Genomic DNA, 25,272 nt, shown 5'->3' on the forward strand with positions numbered 1-25,272 from the left:
GAAAGCTGCCCATGTAAACACAGAAGGCTTCTGTATTTACAAGTGACAGTGGTGAGCGAGGAGTGGAGAGTGAGAGCCAGAGGTGGCAGAACAAAATTCCACCATGAAAAAAAGCCCTGGGTGCAAGGCCCACATAAAAGGACCTGGAGGGCTGGATTCGGCCCGCGGGCCTTGCTTTGACACATGTGCATTAGGGAGATTTTCATTAATGTTCTATTCCAAAGACACAGCAAGCAGTGGAAGGACATCACTCCAATGCCTCTGTCTCTTAGACAAATTTAATCTGAACAGGTGTCCCGACTGGAGGATCTCTCCTTTATTTCTTGCCCAATGCAGCACTGGAATGGCAAAATGCAGGTTTGGGTGGTGATGGGACAAGAAGAATTTCACCAAAGTATCTCCAGGGATTGAATAGTCTGTGTGACATAGGTATACAGTTACTGGTACAGCTCACATCCACGAAGAATAACAGCTGCTGTCAATCTCTAAGATTGTCTATACATTGAATGATATTTTTCTAGATAACACCGATGTCATGGGGACAATAATGTTATATATTACTTTATATATACTGTTTGTGTGCTACTTTCACTGTGTTTTTAGACAATGCAATAAATCATTAAAATGTGGAAAATAACAATTGGTCGCCTCTTACTATAAAGAGGGCTTTTACTCACTGGTTTTAGGATTATAATAGGCAAAGTTTGGTGATGTTCTGAGGGGCGCATCATCATCATCTTCATCCTCATCTTCCTCCTCCTCCAGCACCTTTCCACCTACCACCACTAGCACTTGGTGGAGAGACGCTGTGGCCAGCCCTGTATGTTCATTTGTCACCTGCAGGTGCAGACAAAAGACTGCATAAAAACCATGTGTGACCTTCTCCCCCATTTGTCTAACATCTTATTATAACCTTTTCATTGCCCTTGTCTATAATCCTGTTGCAGCATTTAATAATACATCTATAATTACCAGCGTTAGCACAGGTAACAAAAGACTCATAGCCGTGAGAAGTGACACACATTTGAAAGGTGACAGGTGTGTGGAATATGACACGAGATGTAACTGATAACAGGTGCTGTGTTAGAAGAGATACAGTTAGGTGTCTAATGATAACATGAACAGGTGATCTGGGTAGCACAGCCCTGTGAGGTTATCCAGGTGTAATGTCTGTTGAGGTGCGAGAGCTGAAACTGATGTGTGATGACACAACTAACACAAGTTCAGCAGGTTAACACACCAGTGAAAGGTAACAGCAACCAACAGAAGTTCAGCAGGTTAACACACCAGTGAAAGGTGACAGGTTACAACAGATTTAAGTCTGATGAGAGAAAGTAAACCACAGAGTGACCCAGGTCAGGAGGCATAGACAGGTGATCTGTGCACTCAACCTGTACAGATGTGAATACTGATGAGGTCACCACAGTTCACAGCTTGTTTAATTCACGTCTACTTTTCATCATTGTTAATGTAAAAAGTTTCTCCATAGCAGTATTTTTTGAATATCCAAAAAATTATACTTACTGATATAAAAGTGCAATTCACCTGGAAAAATGGTAATCCATATGTAGTTGGTGCTAAGAATTGCCTTGTACGATAACTCAGGGCTGATCCTAGGGTCACAGACGCCTGGGTGCAGAAATATTTCTGGCGCCCCTACATGGGCGTGGTCATCTCACTAACTCCTCCCCTTTACAAATGTTTCTATGGCAACGACTCAAACACAGAGATGCACCCCTAAGAAGTCTTCCTTACCCAGGGACCCTCCCACGATCTCTTAACAATAAACAAATTACAGTAAGAGAAGCAGAGTACTCTAATGGGAACTAGAGGGGGGTCTCTAATGGACACAGAGAGGGCATCTGTTAGAGAGTCTGTTAGACAGAGCCCCCAGACAGGAGATGGTCAGAGACTGCAGACTTGATACAAGAGATGGTCAGAGACTGCGGATATGATACATGAGATCAATGCAGCCTCATCAGAGCCCACCAAATGCAGCCTACCAGTGCCCACCAAATGCAACCTACCAGTGCCCGCCAAATGCAGCTAACCAGTGCCCGCCAAATGCAGCCTACCAGTGCCCACCAAATGTAGCTTACCAGTGCCCACCAAATGCAGCTTACCAGTGCCCACCAAATGCAGCTTACCAGGGCCCACCAAATGCAGCTTACCAGGGCCCACCAAATGCAACTTACCAGAGCCCACCAAATGCAGTCTACCAGTTCCCACCAAATGCAGCCTTATCAGTGCCCTCCAAATGCAGCCTACCAGTGCCCAACAAATGCAGCCTACCAGTGCACACCAAATGCAGCCTACCAGTGCCCACCAAATGCAGCCTACCAATGCCCACCAAATGCAGCCTACCAGTGCCCACCAAATGCAGCCTTACCAGAGCCCACCAAATGCAGCCTTACCAGAGCCCACCAAATGCAGCTTACAAGAGCCCACCAAATGCAGCTTACCAGAGCCCACCAAATGCAGCTTACCAGAGCCCGCCAAATGCAGCTTACCAGAGCCCGCCAAATGCAGCCTACCAGTGCCCGCTAAATGCAACTTACCAGTGCCCACCAAATGTAGCTTACCGGTTCCTGGATTACAGAGTCACAGAGCTTTTGTGTCACAGAGCTTTTGAATTTCCCGGGCAGCCACTGTAACAAGGTCCCGCCTCCTAAAACGGCTCCTAGGTTACACGTCATACTGATTTAATTCCCCAACATTGGATCAGTGTGCCGCCTATCACAGGAGCCGGTAAAGGGGCGGTACTTTGTTACAGCGCCCGTCTGGCTTTTCACACTAAAGCTCCGTGTCACAGCGGGAGATGCCTGATATGCAGTGGCATACCTAGAGCATTTGGCACCCGGGGCGGATCCTATATCTGGCACCCCACCCCCCCTCCCCCCAACTTTAAAATGTAAAAACACCCACAAAAATTTGTAATGTTTTCAAGAATATTTACTGCACACATTTCACAGCCCCCCCCCCCATCACAGTGCCCCTTGCAGTCTGCCCCCCGTCTCTCTAATCACAGCTCCCCTTTTGAACTCTCTGCCTCCCCTCCCCTGTACAGTCCTACCTTTGGCATAAACAGATAGCTAATATTATTAGCAATGTGTTTAAGTTTGAGTAAGAGATTGGAGACTTGCTAAAGGAAATGGTCAGAGACTGCGGACATGATACAAGAGATGGTCAGAGACTGAGGACATGATACAAGAGATGGTCAGAGACTGAGGACATGATACAGGAGATGGTCAGAGACTGAGGACATGATACAAGAGATGGTCAGAGACTGAGGACATGATACAAGAGATGGTCAGAGACTGAGGACATGATACAAGAGATGGTCAGAGAATGAGGACATGATACAGGAGATGGTCAGAGACTACAGACATGATACAGGAGATGGTCAGAGACTACAGACACGATACAGAAGATGGTCAGAGACTACAGACATGATACAAGAGATGGTCAGAGACTGCAGACATGATACAAGAGATGGTCAGAGACTGCAGACATGATACAGTAGATCGTCAGACACTGCAGACGTGATACAAGAGATGATTAGAGACCGCGTACATGATACAGTAGATGGTCAGACACTGCAGATGTGATACAAGAGATGGTCAGAGACTGGGGACATAATACAAGAGATGGTTAGAGACTGAGGACGTGATACAAGAGATGGTCAGAGACTGCGGACATAATACAAGAGATGGTTAGAGACTGAGGACGTGATACAAGAGATGGTCAGAGACTGCGGACGTGATACAAGAGATGGTCAGAGACTGCGGAAGTGATACAAGAGATGGTCAGAGACTGCGGACGTGATACAAGAGAAGGTCAGAGACTGCGGACATGATACAAGAGAAGGTCAGAGACTGCGGACATGATACAAGAGAAGGTCAGAGACTGTGGACGTGATACAAGAGAAGATCAGAGACTGCAGACATGATAGAAAATAGAAGAGCACTAGGGGAGCTGAAGAGCACAGGGGAAGCAGAGAGCACTGGCGGAGCTGAACGGCAGGGGGGAATGGGGGGGACTGGAGAGAATTAAGGGGGTGTTTGGAAAGCATTGCAGGGGGGTTGGAAGGCGCAGGGGGTGGAGAGCACTGGGGGGGGGGGGGACAGGGAGCTCTGGGGTGGGCGGGCAGGGAAAACCAGGGGGATGGAGAGCACGGGGGGAGGGGGGGAACTGGAGAGCACTGGGGGGAACTGGAAATCACTGAGGGGGGAGCCAGGGAGCACAGGGGGGTGGAGAGCACTGGGGGAGCCAGAGAGCATAGGGGGGAGATGAAAAGCACTGTGGGGAGCTGAAGAGCATCGGGGGCTAAAGAGCCCTAGGGGGGCTAAAGAGCACGGGGGGCTAAAGAGCACTGAGGGGGGGCTAAGAGCACTGAGGGGGGAGTTAAGAGCACTGAGGGGGGAGTTAAGAGCACTGAGGGGGGTTAAGAGCACTGGGGGGTTGAGAGCACTGGGACGGGGGTTAAGAGCACTGGGGGGGGGGTTAAGAGCACTGGGGGGGTTAAGAGCACTGAGGGGGCGTTAAGAGCACTGAGGGGGCGTTAAGAGCACTGAGGGGGGGTTAAGAGCACTTAGGGGGGATTAAGAGTGCTGGGGGGGCTGGAGAGCAAAATAAGTTGTATAGGAGGGGGATGGGGCAGCTGCATATGGAGGAATTGATCTTTCCCTATTCCTCCTGCAGCCACTGAATGCCTGCAGGATGGAGAGGAGGAGAATCAGGCATTCGGCGGCTGCAGGAGGACTAGGGAAAGATAATTCCTCCATATGCAGCTGCCCCATCCCCCTCCTATACAACACACACACACGGGCACTCACCTTCTTCCCACCGCTGCTCCGCCCCGCCTCCCGCGAGCAGCGTGGACTGAAGGAGCTGCCACTGCAGCTGCCTTCACACTGAGATGCAGACAGGACACCGGCCTGAAACCCCCCAGTAAGTGGCACCCAGGGCGGGCCGCAACCCCGTTGGTACACTGCCGCTATGTGACACACACAAGGAGAGGAGGGGGGAGGACTCTGCCACTGGAGCTTCGACGCCCCTCCCCTGCCTCATCTTGCGGCGCCTGGGTGCGGTGCACCCTGTGCACCAGCCCAGGATCGGCCCTGCCGGATAACTGCTTTATAGTGTCTAACAAAACCAATAATGTGCCTGCTGAGTGATATTTATCTAAATTAATTTGGCTCGGGATCAGGGTCTATGGTTAACCACTTAAGCCCCGGAAGATTTTACCCCCTTCCTGACCAGGGCCTATTTTGCGATTCGGCCCTGCGTGACTTTAACGGTGGTATTTGATCACCTGTGCGATTTTTTGATCATGCGCTATAAACAAAAAAAGAGCATCAATTTTGCAAAAATAACAATATTTTTCACATTTTTTTATATGAAATTCCCCAAAAAAATGTAAAAATCAAAATTTTTTAACATTTTAGGCCAATTTGTTTTATGCTACCTATGTTTGGTAAAAAAAAAAATCGCAAAAAGCGTATTTTGATTGGTTTGCGCAAAAGTTATTGCGTTTACTAACTAAGGGAAAGATTTTTGTCATTTTTGTTGTTTTTTTTTTTTAACGAGTAATGGCGGCGATCTGTGATTTTTTTTTGCGGGACTGCGACATTGCAGCGGACAGATCGGACCCTTGACTGACATTTTTGACACTTTTGGGGTTACCAGTGATATTACTGCAGTAATCAGTGCTATACATATGCACTGTTACTGTAAAAATGACACTGGCAGTGAAGGAGTTAACTTTATTGGAGAGGGAGGGGTTAAGTGTGTCCCTAGGGGCGTGTTTCTAACTGTGATTGGCTGTGGCTACTAGTGTAAGAACAGAGATCAATAGTCCTACATAGTAGAACCGTATGATCTCCATTCTTACACAGGGAAGAATGACAGGCGGCTTTGTTTACATTAGCCACCTGCCTTTCTTCCGGTGTAACGGGCGATCGCAAGTGCCCGGCGGACATCGGGTCCGCCGGGCACACGCGCACGGGGGGTCTGTGACCGCGCGGGAGCGCGCCTCCGGCGGCGCGCGATCACTCCCTAGAGCCTCACAGGCTAGCGACGTAGCCCTACGTCGCTTTGCCTGTGAGGGTCTGACCGCCGCAGTAAATAGTCATGCGGCGGTTGGCAAGTGGTTAGATTCTGAGGAAAAAAAGGTAATGGCGAGTGGAAAAGTGCCCCTTCAAATTGGTGGGCAGTAGAAAAGGGCTGCTTACATTGGTGGTCAGTGGAAAGTGTCCCTCACATTGGTGGTCAGTGGAAAGTGTCCCTCACCTTGGTGGTCAGTGGTAAAGTGCCCCCTTACATTGGTGGTCATTGTCAATTGGATATGGGCTCCTCTTACACTGGCCGTCAGTGGAAGAAGGACGCCCTTACATTTGTGGCTAATAATAGAAAAATTGCTTGATAATGACTGTCATTGGTGGTCAGTGTAGCCCCCTTATATCGTTTGGCAGTTGGAAGAATACCTCCTTACATTGGTGGTTAGTGGAAAGAATGCCTGGTTCTTCTATGCAATCTTGGTTCTGGAACTATACAGTTACCACCAGACAGTGAGAATCACTTGGCCATGGTCCTCCAGAAACCTCTGGAGGACCCTGGGTGAGAAAGACTTATTTACATAATGAAACCAAATGGGCCCAACTCTAGTTCTACAGCAAGAGGGATTTTACAGCCAGTAATCTTTTATTCTCAGAAGCAGGTCAGATTTAATAGTTTTTCCTTGATTTCTGTGAGTTTTTGTTTGTAATGAAATATTCCTTATTAGTTGTTTGGAGATCACTAATCTAGATTATGACTTGGTTCCAACCAAGATCATGTTATTAAAGAATGGACCTTTTGGTGTTTCCTCCCACCTCTTTACTTTGGACTATTTACCTTAGTATCAGAGAGGTTTAAGTGGGAAGTAACAACCTGCCATCTGTTTATATGACTTTATTCTTTTTGACAAATTTCAGGTTTACCGCCATTTCTCATGTTTTTCCAGCAAAGTGACAGTACAGCCTTTTAAACCTATTAATGTTTCCTATCATAAAAGTAGGAATACATGTTGTTTTTACATGTTATTTACGTTCTAAACAGATCTCTTTAATTGTTCTGGCATATTGATATAATCAAATTATTTTGCTAAGTTATAAAACCTTGTAAATCGGCTCTCCTTGAAATGATCAATAAACAGAGAATACTATCCCATAAGCGAATTGAAATCTCCAGCTCAGTGAAGATTGGCATTTCAATGTAATACTAAGCTTAAAGCAGATTTAGGCAGTTTACTGCAATCTCACTTAAAAAAACAGACATGTCTCCAGCTATTTTGATACCAGGTTCTCCAGGCCCTACATTACAGCCACAGATATGACTGTAGGAAGTGAGGATTTGCTTACATAACTGCATCCCTGCTACCTTGATAGAAGAATGATTCTGCTCATTTGGAAGTTGGGGAGAACAGAGCTTTCAATTGTCAACATTTATGCTCCTATGAAACCCCAGGTAGCATTTATTCAAAATTTACAGGATACAGTGTTGTCTTTCTGTATTGTAAAGATTAAGAAAGTTTAGAGTTAAGTCTAACATGGAGGGTAGTTTACAGGCACAGAAACACCTGAAGAAGCCCAAAGTAGTTTTTTTGATACCATTTAGGCCTCATGCACACTGGACGTTTTTACAGCTGCTTCTAGGGGCGTCAGGCATTTTTTTTTTTAACTGCTTCTAAGCTCCCCTCCATGTTATCCAATTTTTCAATCTACCCATAGGTATTTAGCAGCGTTTTGTGGCAGGGGCTTTTAGAGGCAGGAAAAAAACTGCCCCCCAGCTCTCTCACCAGTGCCACCCCAGCTCTCTCTCTCTAATGCTCCCCCAGCTCTCTCACTAATGCCCTCCAAGTTCTTACCAATTCAGTCCCCCAGCTCTCTCACTAATGCCCCCCCAGCTCTCTCTCTAATGCCCCCTAGCTCTCTCACTAATACCCTCCCAGTTCTCTCACCAATGCCGCCCCAGCTCTCTCACCAATACTACCCCCCCCCCCCCCAGCTCTCTCACCTCTCAGAAACATAGAATGTACAGTATCTCACAAAAGTGAGTACACCCCTCACATTTTTGTAAATATTTTATTTAATCCATTGATGTGACAAGACTGAAGAAATGACACTTTAGCTACAATGCAAAGTAGTGAGTGTACAGTTTGTATAACAGTGTAAATTTGCTGTCCCCTCAAAATAACTCAACACACAGCCATTAATGTCTAAACCACTGGCAACAAAAGTGGGTACAGCCCTTAATTAAAATGTCCAAATTGGGCTCAATTAGTCATTTTCCCTCCACTATGTCATGTGTCAAGGTCTCAGTTGTGAATGGGGACCAGGTGTGTTCAATTTGGTGTTATCGCTCTCACTCTCTCATACTGGTCACTGGAAGTTCAACATGGCACCTCATGGCAAAGAACTCTCTGAGGATCTGAAAAAAAGAAAATTGTTGCTCTACATAAAGATGGCCTAGGCTATAAGAAGATTGTCAAGACCCTGAAACTGAGCTGCAGCACGGTGGCCAAGACCATACATCGGTTTACCAAGACGTGTTCCACTCAGAACAGGCCTCAGCATGGTGTACCAAAGAAGTTAAGTGCACATGCTCAGCGTCATATCCAGAGGTTGTCTTTGGAAAATAGACATATGAGTGCTGCCAGAATTGCTGCAAATGTTGAAGGGGTGGGGGGTCAGCCTGTCAGTGCTTAGACCATACTCTGCACACTGCATCAAATTGGTCTGCATGGCTGTTGTCCCAGAAGGAAGCCTCTTCTAAAGATGATGCACAAGAAAGCCCACAAACAGTTTGCTGAAGACAAGCAGACTAAGGACATGGACTACTGGAACTATGTCCTGTGGTGTGATGAGACCAAGACAAACTTATTTGGTTAAGATGGTGTCAAGCGCGTGTGGCAGCAACCAGGTGAGGAGTACAAAGACAAGTGTGTCTTACCTACAGTCAAGCATGGGGGTGGGAGTGTCATGGTCTGGGGCAGCATGAGTGCTGCTGGCACTGGGAAGCTACAGTTCATTGAGGGAACCATGAATGCCAACATGTACTGTGACATACTGAAACAGAGCATGATCCCCTCCCTTTGGAGACTGGGCCGCAGGGCAGAATTCCAACATAACGACCCCAAACACACCTCCAAGATGATCACTGCCTTGCTAAAGAAGCTGAGGGTAAAGGTGATGGACTGGCCAAGCATGTCTCCATACCTAAACCCTATTGAGCATCTGTGAGGCATCCTCAGACGGAAGGTGGAAGAGCCCAAGGTCTCTACCATCCACCAGCTCCGTGATGTCGTCATGGAGGAGTGTAAGAGGACTCCAGTGGCAACCTGTGCAGCTCTGGTGAACTCCATGCCCAAGAGGGTTAAGGTAGTGCTGGAATAAAATGGTGGCCACACAAAATATTGACACTTTTGGCCCAATTTTTACATTTTAACTTAGGGGTGTACTCACTTTTGTTGCCAGTGGTTTAGACATTAATGGCTGTGTGTTGAGTTATTTTGAGGGGACAGCAAATTTACACTGTTATACAAGCTGTACACTCACTGCTTTACATTGTAGCAAAGTGTCATTTTGTCAGTGTTGTCACATGAAAAGATATAATAAAATATTTACAAAAATGTGAGGGGTGTACTCACTTTTGTGAGATACTGTAGGCTGGCACTGTACTGTTTAATATTCTTGTGCTTCTTTTTTTTTTCCTCAGCACAGTGCCGCTGACAGCTCTGACTGTCAGAAATGTAGCACAGAGCCAAGGAGGAGTTTAACTGTCCTGACAGGCGGGGTAAGAAGGCACCTCGGACTGGAACAAAAATAATAGGGGCGGTTGCAGCACCGGGACCCGGGCACCCACCAGTAAAGGTGGGGCATATACCCTGGGTGCGTGGTGCTCCCACAAAAGCTCACCAAGCTAAAACATGCAGGGCTCCAGTATTCCTTACCAGGGGAGCCTCTGAGAGGCATTAATTGGGAGCAGAAGGTGGAGGGCAGCCTCAAAAATTGTACCGTCAGTGTCTGAATTAAGGCAGGGGAGATCAGAAGTTGCTGGCAAGCCGAGATGGTTGGGGGTTATCCCCTCAGTGTCCACTGGAAGCCTCTTCTCCTCCCTCGGCAGAATCCTGGCTGCCTCTGCTTCTGCCTGCTCCACTTACCCCACATTTATTTCCACTTACCAAATGCAAGCAGCCAAGTGGACATTTTGAGGGCTGACTTATAAGCCATCTTCCCATTAGCACCTCTTCTCCTTAGGAGCATCACAGTGTTGGGACCCATCTCTCTGTATACTAGATTCTATAGCATTCTGCTCTATTCAAACGGAGATTCCAAGGTAAAGAATCCTCCTCTGTCAGTGAGATTAAGAAGGTGCTTTCTGTAGCATACCATTCTCTTTCTATGTCCCATTCCATAGCTCTACCCTGCCAGGTACGCTCCCAGCTATCACTCTCTTCCTCCCACTCTCTTCCATCCTTTCCCATTCGTACTCACTCAGAGGGCTCTGACCTGGTTCCATGCATCTAGCCCATGACTCCCTGCAGATTGTTTCAGAGGCAGGGCTGCTGAAACAAGTACACCCACCCCCCCCCCCAAAAAAAAACAGGACATGCAGAGAAAAAACAAGATGGGGACTCCAGGAAAAGAAGCTATGCTGACATGGGGATAAGCCAGGAATGGAAATTACAGTAACAGGTAACAGATTTCCATATTCCTGGCTCACCTCATCCCAACATACTGTTGGACGAAACCCCAGCTGGCTGTTTTGCAGATGCTGTACACTTACATTTAGGAATAGGTCACCCAAGAAGCCGAAATTTCTCCAATGGAATGAGTTTACACAAGTCCTGCTTTAGGTAAACTGAGTGGATTACCTTAAAAATCCCAGATGAAAAGCCGGGTGCATGGTATCCTGGTGAATGAGAAACTGTTGGTGCTATTAATTGACACACATGACAAATTTGCACACATTTGGCAGCCCTGGTTGGAATATTTCCCTCTAACACAACCACCTACATTCTTTCTGGAATTGAAACTAAAGAATTTGGATCAACATACCTAAAATGAACCTCGGGGACAGAGATAGCCTTCCCCTGAACCCACCCCCCCCCCCCTTTTTTCTTTTCTTTTTCTCTTCTTTTACCCTTTTTTTACTTCTTCCCACTCTCTCCGCTAAAGCACCACCCTTTTCTCTTTTTCTTTTTATGCCCTTGAGCAAGAGAAAAAATTCAAAATAAAGATCAGCGCACGTATATATTGAATAGCTGCATGCAATAAAGGAAAACACACTACCTTCAGTTCACAAATACTAAAAAATTGCAGCACTTCTAAAAATCATACATCATAAAACATCAAATGATAGTGCAATAGTTAACATTAGGGTAATGATACCCAAAAAAAAAAGTCTATAAAAAGTCCAACTGTGTCCCTCCTTCACACAAAATTATAAAGTCTTTGACCAAAAGCTGAAAGGCTCTGTATACCTATGAAGATACCTGTGTAGATTTTCAAAGAGCCTGTTTTTGTTGAAGAATGCTTACAACTCTTTCACCATCATACCAAGAAAAAATTATGAATAATGTTCAAAGTGCAGTATGTTATTTGAATGTTAGCAAAGCTGATAGGAATAGAGCACCCGTGATGAAAACAAACGTAAAAATCCAGTGCTTCACTCCATCATCCCCACAAGCAGTGCAAACTCACCAGATGATTAATATCAATGAGCCTATCACCATCATATAAATGCTACAAGTGGTAGATCGACTTCCACAACATAGATTAAAAGACACTCACTTGTGAAACACCACCACGATCGGTACTCCCTGCTACGGAAGGCGACGGGAGTGGGGGGACGTCCCCTCCCGCTCGCTGGCATAACGGCAGAGCGGCTGCTGAGCCATATCAGTTGTTATCTCCAGAAAGCCGACCGCCGGCTCTAAAAAAACATACCAGGTTGATGCCTCTAGCTGCACGCATCACCCAGGTACAACCACTTCTTCAAGCAAACGTACAGGTATGTCGGTTTGCGGGAAGTGGTAATATAAGAAGAATATAAGATTAATATAAGACTAAATCCCTCAATGTCTCCCCAATAAAGTCAGTCATCTAGACCTGTCACAATACAGGAGGTCTTCATAAATATTGTGTCAATATTGGATATCCAAGCCTTATATGCTTGAGAGACAGATGTCAAGGATTTAATAGGGTGACTGGCTAAGCTTAATGCAGCGTAAACTTTTTTTAAGATTGAATCTGTTCTTCGATCCATTGGATCCTTGAATGTAACAGATTGATTCAGAGACACATGACATTGTAAAGCCACATCCACTGCCAGAGGGGAATCCCAGAAGGCAGAATCTGATACAATCAAAGGATATAAATTCAAAAATTGATTCTGTAAATTAATCTTACGTCGCTTCTCCTATTCCATTACAAGTAACTCTTTCATTTCCAACATAAGGGCAAATTTGGGACCTTTCTTCTTCAAACATAGTAAATACTGTATCTGAGTAACTTTTATCAACATTAAACCTCATTTGTCACATAGTCACCCAATAAAACAGTGCATTGAGGTCGCTTGTAAGTTGGAGACATCCTGTAAGGACGTTATTCCACTGCAAAGCTTGGTGTCATCTGCAATGACTGAAATGGTACTTTTTTTTACAGACCCTATATCATTTATAAAGATAATAAAAAGTAAGGGTCCCAACACTGAACCTTGGGGTACATAACTATTAACCTTAGACCATTCAGAGTAAGAATCATTTACCACTACTCTCTGAATTCTATATTTTAGCCAATTTTCTATCCATTTACAAACTGATCTTTCTAAGCCTGTAGACTTTACCTTACACATTAGCCGTGTGTGGGGAACTGTGTCAAACCCTTTGCAAAATCCAAGTATACTACGTCCACAGCCACCCCTCTGTCCAAGGTTTTACTTACCTCCTCATAAAAAGAAATCAGATTTGTTTGACAACTTCTGTCTTTCATGAATCCATGCTGTCTTTTGCTTAACCACTTGCAGAGATTCTGCACTTTTGGGTTTTGCTGATGTCTGCCGGGACCCGCTGATCGTTAGGTACACTGACAGACTGCCAGTCTGCCTATGTAAACAAAACAGATTGTCTTTCTGTCAGTACAGAAGACATGGATCCTGTGTTTCTGTAAAGCAGAAACACCGATCCATGTCTTCCACTAGTAAAAGCACCTCCCCTGCTACACTAAAACATTAGCTAGGCACAAAGTTAACCCTTTGCTCAGCTCTGATGTTAACCCCTTCTCTGCCAGTGTCATAAGTACCAAAAAAGTGTCAAAAGTGTCTGTTAGGTGACCAACTTGTCGGCCCCAATATCGCAGTCCTGCTATAAGTTGTTGATTGCCTTCATTACTAGTAACATAAATAAATAAATAAAATAAATAAATAATTTAAAAAAATACCAACGATTGAAGATGCTATGACTTTTGCGCAAACCAATCAATGTACGCTTATTGGGATTGTTTTTACCAAAAATATGTAGCAGAATACATATTGGCCTACATTTTTTTGTTGGATGTGTTTTATTGCAGAAAGTAAATAATATGGTTTTGTTTTTTTCAAAATTTTCGGTCGTTCTTTGTTTCTAGTGCAAAAAAAATGCAAAGGTGATCAAATACCACCAAAATAAAGCTCTATTTGTGGGGAAAAAAGAACATACATTTTATTTGGGTACAGTGTCGCACGACCTAGCAGTTTTCAGTTAAAGTAACGAAGTGCCGTATCTCAAAAAATGGCCTGGTCAGGGAGAGGGGTAAACCTTCTGGAGGTGAAGTGGTTAAAATATTTTTTCCAGCAAGAACTCACCTATGTGGTCTATTGTTAAACTTGCCAGTATCTTCCAGACTATAGAAGTTAAACTAACAGGTCTATAGTTACTTGCAAAGACTTTGATCCCCTTTTTAATATAGGCCCTACATTGGCCCTACGCCAATCCAGGGGTACTATCCCAGTCATTAAAAAATCCCTAAACATGCAAAACAATGTCTTTGAAATGACAGAGCTTAATTCTTTTAGGATCTGTGCATGGATGCCATCTAGTCCAGGTGCTTTTTTCACCTTTATTCTGTCTAAACATTTTTAGCCCCTATAAATTTTGAGCCATTGTGGTTCATTTGGGGCTGTGTCAATATTATCCCCATTATGGACGTGGGCTCCCCCATGCTCCTTTGTATACACAGAGCTGAATAATGTATTTAATAAATGTGCCTGCTCTTTGTCCCCAGTCACGCACTCCAGATTATTCTGTGAAGGGTCAACATGCGCAGACCTGACCTTTTTACTATTAATATATTTGAAAAAAAAAAATGTTGGGGTCTGTCTGTCATACTGTCTTTTGCAATCTGATGTTCGTTGAATTTTTGCAGCCTTGATTTCCTTTTTGCATATTCTGTTATATTCTCTGTAACATGTGAACATTGATACAGTAATTGTTCCTTCATTTTTGTACTGTTTAAAAGCTCTTTCTTATTAAACATAGGTTTTCTTTTTTTTAGCCTTTTAAACCTATTGCCCATGGGAATATATTTTGCAGTGTGTTCACATATAGTCATTTTGAAGAATTCCCATTTCTGTTCTGTGTTCATCGATTCCAATATTCTCTCCAAGTCTTGGAGAGCAGCCCTCAGCCTTAGAAAATGTACTTGGTTAAAATTAAGTGTTTTTAGATTTCCTGTATGTGTTTGTTGCTTATAGCTCACGTTAAACGAAACCATGTTATGGTCACTGCTACCCAGATGTTCTTTTATATAAATATTGGTAAAAAGCTCTGCATGGTTTGATACTACCAGCTCCAGCAGAGCATCATTCCTAGTGGGGGCCTCTATGAACTGGACCATAAAATTGTCTTGTACTAGGTTGTGTAACATGGGAACCTTCTTATCACCTGCAATAGCCCTCCTCCCATTTTTCCCAATTCCACTCACCAAAAGGAACTGACCCCTGTCTGACCTGTCTGCCCCTTTATAATCTAGTTCTCCCTCCCCCTTTAATCCTCATTTAAATACTCCTCCAGCCTTCCCATAAACCTCTCGCCAAGCACAGCAGACCCCCTTCCATTTAGGTGCAAACTATCTTTAGCATTTAGGTTGTACCCCAATGAAAACTCAGCCCAGTTCTATAGAAACTGCATTTAATTATCTAATTTCCCCCTGTGTTGTGCATGGTACAAGCAATATTTCAGAGAATATCACCTTGGAGGTCCTTCCCTTCAACTTACAGTCTAGTTCTTTAAATTGATTCCTTAGGAGCCTCCAACTTCCATAATTCTGTCATTGGTTCCAACATGAACCAAGACCGATGGGTAATGCCCAGCCCCTCCCAGTAATTTATCAACCTGGTCCACCACGTGCCTAACCCTGGCACCAGGGAGACAGCAAACCATTTGGTTGAGGCAAACCTGGCAACAAATATTCTGATTATAGAATCCCCTATTACTACCAGCTGTCTAGGTCTTCCTGCTCTACCCTCACCACCCCTACTAGATGGACTGCTTGTCTGGCTGTTAGGGATAGCAGTGACATCTAGGGCTGACACCTCTGAGCTTGCCACCCCCACATCTTCACCCAACTTGGCAAATCTGTTTGGGTGCTCAAACCCAGGGCTGGCCTTCCTTTTCTGTGAGCACCTATCACTCCATCCGACTACAGTAACCCATCTCCCTACCTGATAATCCTAACTTACCCCTCCACCCTCCACATCAACCCTTCTAACCACCTGCTTAGTAAACAGAGGACCCCTTTCAAGGTTGTCATTTCTGCCCAGTGTTGCAGTTTGCTCCTCCAGATCTCTTATGTGAGCTTCCATAAGGGCAACCCATTCACATTTGTCGCAGAGGTATCCATCCTGGAGTTGTTGCTGCATTGTTGTAAACATGTGGCACACTGTGCACTGCAGGCCTTTAAGTTTGCTAGCGTGCATTATCCAAGTTAAAAAATTAATGTTGCTAACACAAAATTTCAAATGTTATTTAAAGGTTGGAAGACTCCTGTAATCCTATAATCTCCAGTTTTTAACTCACCACTTACCGTGTTTCCCCGAAAATAAGCCCAGGTCTTATATTAATTTTAGGTACAAAAAATGCATTAGGGCTTATTTTTGGGGGTGTCTTATTTGTCCCCTGTCTTTTCTCCCACTCTCCCTCCCTGTCAGCTGAGGAGTCAACATCCCTGTAATATCCAAAATAAACTCTAGGAAAAGTCTTTGTAAAATCATTTAATCTGCTTTGTAAATGGATTATATAATGTCCAGTCTATGTCTTTATAAAATGTTATAGAAAATACCTTACGTATTTACAGCATTGCTGGGTGCTCACATGACCCGCCGAATCTCTTCTTTCCCACTCCAAGCAGTGCCGAAGGAGATGCCGGGATCCCGGCTGACGTCAGCCCTGCTCTGAGCACTGCAGGGGGAGGGGCCATTGACGTCAGCCGGGAGAAGGAGGAGAGCCCTGGCAGGTCACATGAATGCCCACCGGTGCTGTAAATAAGGTATTTTTTACAATCCTGTTACATACAAACACACTGGACATTATATAATTATTTTACAGCACAGATTACATGATTTTATAAGGATTTCAACTAGGGCTTATTTTCGGGTAGGGCTTATATTGCAGCAATCATAGGAAACGGAGATAGGTCTTATATTTGGGACAAGTCTTATATACGGGGAAACACGGTAGTCAAAGTTCTCACTTGCCAAAGTTCCAGCAAGCAAAGGGTGAGCAAGCTCATAGTGAGTACTAAAGAAAGTTATATGGTACCTGGAGCACCTGTGACCAAATTACCACTCCCAATTATTAGCAAACTGAAAGAAGGAAAGAAAAGAAATGCTATTTAAAAAGTGACAGAAAAGGTATTAAAAAGCTTTCAGTAAAGACCCCAAAGAAACTAAAAAACTGTGACCACAGCAATCACTAGCAGTTAAAAGCAAAACTGTTTTTTCACTCAAGTTTCCCACTCTTCAGCTTCCAACCAGCAAAATGTGGTAAAAATAAAATCAAACAGGCATAAACAAAACAAAAAAAAACATTATCCTACCAGGCAATACAGCAGCTAATTAAGCTACACTATACCAATCACCCCAGCACCACAGATTACCCACCAACATCAAGGTCTCCCAAAATCCAGGAAAGGCTAAACCTGGATGGGAAAGCAGTAGGGAGACAGTTTACTTTGATGCAAGAAATGTAAAAAACATAACAAAGAGGTGGCATGGAGCAAAAACCAAAAAAAGAATGTTGGTCTACAGAACTCACTTTCTTTCATCAATTAGAAGGTAGTCTAATTTGGTCAAGGGGGCAGAGCTGACCCGTAGTATTGTGATATTAGTGTAAGCCAGGAAAAGACTTTACATTTTCTTCCAATCCCTACACTAGGACTGACTACATGTTTACAAACCAGTTTTTATTACCATATCTTTCTGACTACTTTATACATGATCCAATGATGCTCTTTCAAAACCCTCACTTTCTTTAGCTGTCTTATAGATTAATAGGATTCTTGCTGTCTGATTATGAAATAGTTGCATCATCTTCTGACACTTTAGAACAGGGGTGTCAAACTCGATTTCATCACGGGTCGCATCAGCAGTATGGTTGCCCTCAAAGTCCCGGTTGTATCTGGGGTGCGCTACGTACTGAGTGCAGAATTCAGGGAAGCGTTACGTACAGTGTGCAGATTTCAGGAGTGCACTATGTACAGAATGCAGAGTTAAGGAGTGCGCTACATACAGAGTGCGCTATGCACAGAGTGCAGATTTCAGGAGTGCATTACGCACAGAGTGCAGGGTTCAGGGGTGTTTTTTGCACAGACTGCAGTTCCAGGGGTGCCCTATGCACAGAGTGCAGAGTTTAGTATGTACAGGATGCAGGGTTCAGGAGTGCATTATGTAAAAAGTTCAGAGTTCAGGGGTGTGCTGGGTACAGAGTGCAGGGTTTAGGAATGTTCAATGCACACTGTGCAACACCAAAATCCAACTCCTTCCTCCCATAGTTTACCCTCATCTCTCTCTCCTACCTGGCCCGGTTCTAGTACCTCCCTGTGCAGGCGGTTTTAGTATCTCCCTGTGTAGGTGGCTCTGCCTCGTCTTGCAGGGAGATTGTTCTAGAAATCTGTCCCCGCTTTGCCCCACAGTGAGTGCGTGCAGGGACTTGGGAACTGCTTAGAGTAAAGCTTTCTGTTGTAAACACAGAAGGCTTCTGTGTTTAAAAGTGACAGTGGGGAGGGGGAGTGGAGGGTTAGAGCCGCAGGTGGCGGAATGGAGTTCTGCCATGTTCCAGCTGAAAAACTGTGTGCGAGGGCCACACGACAAGGCCTGGGTGCCGGATTCAGCCTGTGGGCCTTGTGGTTGACGTACAGTATGTGCTTTAGAACATAAGGAGGAAAATGGTATAAAGTGTGCTACTCTTTTTTTACATCTACATGTGCTAGATACATTGAAAAATAAAAGAGCCTAAATAAGTAATGAAGGTATTAAATAAATAAAATGTTTGATACAAATATCATATTTATCAGGTAAAATGTGTCAAAAAGTGCCAGTGCCTGAATTAAAGTGCAATCCATGACTCCATAAAAACAATATTCATTAAACATTCAAAAATCCATTGTGATATGCAAGTGCAAAGTTTTCATCAAAAAATTGATTGGTGTATAGGTCAATCACATCCTCTGATGATCGATGCTAGTGCTCTTAAAGTGACAGTGCAGTGATATTCCAATTCAATTCACTCCATGTGCGCTGTGCCCCAAACCCAATGGGTCCAGACGCACCAAATGTAGTTGACTTCTTATGGCTTATGCCAAAAGGTATCAAAAGAAAGCTTTCCACAGCTCTGCTGTGCATGGCTAGGCATCCTTAATGCTGTTTCTTTTTACTCAGATCAGTTGAAGCTCAACATGTGTATGAGGCAGAGAGGGATATCATCGCTCAAAAACATTATTAAAACACATCAACACATCATAAAAAACTACTCACATTGTTAAGTGCCTTCCTGGTACCCAGTAATCATCTGCCTGTATTTTTTGAACAGTAACTGCCGCTGGCCGCCACTCATACGGGTTTCGTCTCTCAATTAGACATCATCAGGCAGATGATCCCTGGGTGCCAGGGAGGCACTTAACAATGTGAGTAGGTTTTATAATGCGTTTTTGTGTGATTACAGGATGTGATTGATATATGCACCAATCAATTTTTTTTTTATAAAAAATTTGCATTTGCTTATCACAATGGACTTTCTTGTTGAATGTTTAATGAATATTATTTTTATCGAGTCACAGATTTTACTTTAATTTAGGCACTGGCACTTTTTGGCACATTTTATTTGAATAATATTTGTATCAAACTTTTTATTTATTTAATACCTTCATTACTTTTTTAGGCTCTTTTGTTTTTGGATATATCCAGCACATGTACATGTAAAATAGAGTAGCACACTTTATACCGTTTGTCTCTTACAAATCAATGCATCTGCATTGAGAAAGTGCAGCTGCCCTTAGTGTGTTTCTAATTAACATTGCACAGGTGTTTTTATGAAGAATAATTTAAAAATAATGCACCTAAGGCTGGCCATACACTATACAATTTTCTTATTCAATTTCCTTTAGATTTACCTTAAACTATGTAGTGCAAGGGCCTGTCTGATTACATACAAATTGAAAGTTTGTAGGTTTGACCCTATATTACATGGTTTTGGTAAATCTAAAGGAAAGTTGAACAAGAAAATTGTATAGTGTATGGCCAGCCTAAGACCTCTTTCACACGGGCGCACCGCCCAACGGAGTCCGTTCTGCTCAGCGGGGGATCGATCCGCCGATCTCCGCTGAGCAGGTGGATGACAGCTCCATCTCCGCTCTGTGTGCGGAGACGGAGCTGTCAGATCCCCGCTGTCCTCTATGGGGGAATCGGATGAGAACAGACCGCCTGTCTGTTCTCATGCAATCGATCCCATCCGATCCGATCCTCCAGACGGATGGAAAATAGGGTTTTCATCCGTCCGGATTTCACGGACAGGATCGGATTGGAGAGCGGTGGGTGTCAGTGGACATGTCTCCGCTGACATCCGCTGCCCCATAGGGATGCATGGAGCATCCGATCAGGTCCGCCTGAAAAACTGACAGGCGGATCGGTTCGCCCGTGTGAAAGGAGCCTAAAGAGATGTCAATTGTGGTTGTCTGGGCAGCACACAAGGCAATCATTAGAAGTTAGATTGTAAAACTTGTTGAAGACAAAAGATCCTGGAGAGTTGCAAATATGAATCAGCTGATCCAATAAATCAGAGATCTTAAGAAGGACTATGAAATAAGGGCAGCATCTAGTAGACAGAGAAGTGTGTGTGTGTGTGTGTGTGGGGGGGGGGGGGGGGCTACAGTGCTGCCTTGCTGAAGTTCCTTAATGGAATTGGGAACACCCACATATTGGGCTGCAACCTGGGGTGGAGCTGACAGTCAACAGACAATGTGGCCATGGAACAGCTCCATGCACTTTCTTAGAGCAGAATTAAACCCCAAACCAAAATATATTAGATTTCAGCTTACCAATCATCAGATGTGATGGCTGCAATAATCTTTTTTTTTTTTGGCTTTTTTCCATCTGTTTTCACTGGGTGATCTGGCCACTAAGATACCTCTTGTATTAGAGTGCCCCCCCCCCCCCCCCTGGATGAAGGAGCACAGGGTGGCACATTTAGACAGCAGCATTGCTAATCTGAGGAAGGAGAGTGTTAGATGAACTAGCAGATTTATATACACTAACAAATTGAAGCCAAATTCCAGCCAACACTTTATAAGCAGTTTTTTTTTTTTTCATTTTGAAATAAATAAAGGTTTTACATAAATAAAACTGACCATTCGAAGCACCCCTGAAGTGTTGAATGGGTTGTACCTGTAACTTATACATATACAAGAGAGGTTGTTCTTTTGGAAAACAACAGACTTACTGGTCAGATCACCAGATGAAATAAGAAGAAAGAAAGCCTAAAATAAAAAATAAAAAAAGGAATGTAGACATCACATCTAAGAATTGGTAAGCTGCAATATAATTAATGTTTACTTTTGTGTTTAATACCGCTTTAAAAATGTAAAAATCGTGGTGATACTTCTTCTTTAAACAACTGAGATAGATATGCATTGGTCCAAACAAAATTTCAGTGTAAATTCAAATAAATCTGCCAAAAACATTTACAAATGTATAAAATATCCATTATGCATGATATTTGTTCTACTACGATTGCCCTCGCATCCAGCCCTTCGGATATGGTGTCTGGATTTCATGCATATTGTAAGGTGCTTTATGATTTATGACTGTTGACAGAGATTCCTATCTTGGCACATGCCATATCCTTTAGTTACCAGTATCTGTTACTCCTCGTGAGATTATTACAAAAGCACTAATGCATTTTAATCATTTGTTCAAGATAGAGACTGTATGAGACTAAATGAACCAACCGCATAAGTAATCCTTTTCTATGTAAAAAAAAATATAGTACCTTGCCCTCTGGGGATTTTATTAACCACTTCTGGACTTTTTCTGACACTTGAGGTGTACAAGTTAAAAATCAGTTTTTATATGCTATAAAATTACTTAGAACCCGCAAACATTATATATAGCGGTGTGTATATATATATATTTTTTTTTTTTTGGCAGAGACCCTAGAGAATAAAATGGAGACTGTTGCAATATTTTTTTATCACACCGTATTTGCGCAGCAGTCTTACAAACGCAATTTGTTTGGAAAAAATTCACTTTTTTTTTATTCAAAAATAAGAAAACAGTGAAGTTAGCCGAATTTTTCTCTATAATGTGACAGATAATGTTACGCCGAGTAAATAGATGCTCAACATGTCATGCTTCAAAATTGGGCACACTCGCGGAATGGCGACAAACATTGTTACTTAAGAATCCCCATAGGCGACAATTTAAAAAATTCTACAGGTTACCAGTTTAGAGTTACAGAGGAGGTCTAGGGCTAGAATTATTGCTCTCACTCCAACGATCGCAGCAATACCTCCCATGTGTGGTTTGAACACAGTTTACATATGTGGGTGCGACTTGCGTATGCGATCACTTCTGCACGCAAGCTAACGGGGACGGGGCGCTTTAATTTTTAATTTTTTTCCTATTTATTTTATCTTTTATTTTTTATTTTTACACAGTTTTGTTTTTTTTTTTTTTTTTAATTTTTGATCACCTTTATTCCTATTACAAGGAATGTAAACATCCCTTGCAATAGAAATAAGCATGACAGGACCTCTTTAATGTGAGATCTGGGGTCAAAAAGACCTCACACCTCACATCTACACTAAAAAAAGAAAAAAAAAGTCATTTTTATTTAATCTTGAAAAAAAAAGGGTTCTTTAAATCAGTTGCTAGGAAGCGACTTATGACGTTGCTTGGTCCTACAAGGCCATAGAGTCGAGTGAGGGCCATCTTGCCCTCACTCGACTTCCTGCCTGAGAGAAGAGCAGGCCGGATCATTTTCCCCGCTGCCGGTGGGTCCGGAAAGCTGGGAAAAGACCGTGAAGCGGCGAGAGGGGGGGGGGGAGGCACCTCTCCCGCTGCTGGGACCACCCTTATGATAAAGCAGACCGCCCGCAGTTTCAAAAAATACCAGGGTTATGGCAGATGCTATAACCCCAGTATTTAACGTCAAAGTACCAACGTAGAACTGTGGCCGGCGGTCCGGGAAGTGGTTAAAGCAGTATTACACCCAAAAACAAGCTACTATTATATTGCAGCTAACCAATTATTAGATGTGACAGCTGCATTTGTTTTATTTTTTCAGGCTTCCCTTCCCTTGATCTGGTGATCTAGCCAGTAAGTCTGCTGTTTTTCAACAGAACAAGCTCTCCTGCAAGTGTAACAGTTGTGTTGAGACAAACTGTTTAACACTGACAGGGGTGTTTACAGTGATCATATCTTTATGTTACTCGCGTAAGACATTCCAAAAGAAAAAAAAAGAAAAACATTGCTGTGTTAGCTTCCCTAACTGCAGTGTGAGCTGGAGTTTGGCTTCAATTTGTTATTGTATCTAAATCTGCTGCTCCTCTCCCCTCAGACTGACAATTCTGCTGTCCAAAGCTGCCCCTGTGCTCCTTCATCCAGAGTGGGGGCACTCTAATATTACTGGCCAGATTATTAAGTGAAGACAGAAGGGAAAATGTCTAAGAAAAGAAAACCAATGGAGCCACCACATCTAAGGATTGGTAAGATGCAAAATAATACATTTTTGGTTAGGAATTTAATACTGTCTTAATAAATGATTTTCCTTAAACCCTTGACTTACGCCCCGTAAACACGCCCAGATTGTTGGCCGACCGATCGGCCGTCTTTTGTCCAGTGTTGTTTGTTGTTTGAAATGTGCTCTAGACTTGCACTGGACTTTTGTTGGTCAACAAAACCCAACTTCAGAAATGATGAAATGTGCTGGTTTACTTTCCGTGTGTTTTTTTCTTCTCTGAGCATGCCCAGTCTTGCTCATCAGATTTTTGTCTGCCGAAATCTGTACTGACTGAAGAACAATCGGCCGTTCTGTTGTTGGCCAACAAAAATTTTATAGCATGCACACCAGATAAGTCGCAGTTGGTTGTCGGAAGCATCATACTAACAAGCCTACAATCGGCCGATCGGACGTTGGCCAACAATTTACGGCCAACAATCTGTGCGTGTGTACAGGGCTTAAGGTAACTGATTATGTACCAATCTGTCAATAACTCTTATACGATTTTATTGTGGTAAGTAAATGTTACCCAAAGTATAAATGTCAGTACACACCTTTCCGAGATTTACTCTGATCAGCGCTCTGCATGGCTCTGATCCACTGATCAATGGCTCAGCTTCCAGCTCTTGGAGACAATGGTCAGTCAAGTTTGACAGCCTGGCTATACTAAGAAGCTCAGGCAGGTAGGGAGCTCTGGTCTCCTCATCTTGTCTCACCCACTGGAGTACTGCCTTTGCCCGACTCTGATCTTCTCTCACTTGTAGCAAAGGATCGCCCAAGTACTGAAGCAAGCGCTCCAGAGGCAAAAGTAGGAATTCTTCTTCTTGACATACTGCCTCAAAGTTCTCCTGTAGAAAAGACCAGGCCTTTGCTTTCACCTCAAGACATCCATGTGTTTCACCAAATTCCCAGATGCCTAGGCAGTTGGTAGCATCCATCTGTTGCTGCAAATACCGGATACACACCTTTCGCACAGCAGGAAAATGAAGCTGGTTGGAAATACGGATTAGCCCCTCTACATTGTTCTGGTTAATGGTGAGATGGCCAGTGTAACAAAAATTAATCAGTGTCTCCATTACGTCTGCGTCTATTTCTTTAATCTCTACATGAGCAGAGATGCTGTCCTGGAAGTTTCCAGTGAACATGGTATGGAAATATTGACTGCATAGCGCCAGAACTGCCCGGTGGCAAGGAAATTCCCGTCCCTGGACCGTAAGAGTGACATCCGAGAGTTGAGGGTTGAAACGAAGAGACTGCAGGCCAGACAGAATAGAATCTGAGTGAGATGGAAGGCAGAATTCCAGATCATCGATGTTCCTCACCATGCTTTATTCTCAAAAGTCTTTACCACAGGAGGACAAACATGGAAAACCGTTCTGCAAAAGAGAAACAATGAAAATGAATGACTATGTGTAAAGGAGAGGTGAAATTTCAGGATAGGTGATGCATGAAGCTGAACTTTAGGTAAGACTTTAATTGCATAGTTACATTGGTCTAGCATGGACCAATGTAAATATGCATATCACACACTGGAGCAATTGCTGTGGAAGCTGCAAATCAATGTAGTAGTCAGCGCTACTACAACGATAACAGCAAACGTCAGGGTCCTGTGCCAAGTGGCTTCCCTTCTGCATAGTAACCATAGGGGGTCCCTTGCTGAGCCCCTCCGCCATTCACAGAATGCCTTGTGTGTTTTTTTAATGAATACACAGTGTTTGCTGATTGAATGAGGTGGGGAACATGGCTTCTCATGGTGCCTGGACAAATGCTTGTGACATTCGTCCAAGGAATGTTTTATAAATAGACCCCCAAGTGTGCATACAAAATAAGTTTAGGCTTGCACAAGCCATTTTGTTGAAGTAACATTCTTCCCAAGGGCACCCACCAGGGGAAGCAATTCAAATGTACAGTATCTCACAAAAGTGAGTACACCCCTTTACATTTTTGTAAATATTTTATTATATGTTTTCATGTGACAGCAC

The 25,272-nt window shown here is 43.6% G+C and overlaps 1 protein-coding gene across 1 annotated transcript in view; it reads right to left on the bottom strand.

Annotated features, from left to right (window-relative positions):
- The window catches only part of KLHL30 (kelch like family member 30), a 60,672-nt gene extending 36,020 nt beyond the window's left edge, over positions 1-24,652 (bottom strand). Inside the window, exons 1-2 of the mRNA XM_082252377.1 lie at positions 23,845-24,652; positions 678-837 (exon numbers count right to left, since the gene is read on the bottom strand). Coding sequence (XP_082108503.1) covers positions 678-837; positions 23,845-24,615 — 931 coding nt within the window. The 5' untranslated portion in view covers positions 24,616-24,652. The remainder of the gene's footprint in view (positions 1-677; positions 838-23,844) is intronic.
- Positions 24,653-25,272: the final 620 nt, after the last annotated feature.

This window comes from Pelophylax lessonae (assembly GCF_965119305.1).
Source record: "Pelophylax lessonae genome assembly, chromosome: 3".
NCBI classification, from domain to species: Eukaryota; Metazoa; Chordata; class Amphibia; order Anura; family Ranidae; genus Pelophylax; species Pelophylax lessonae.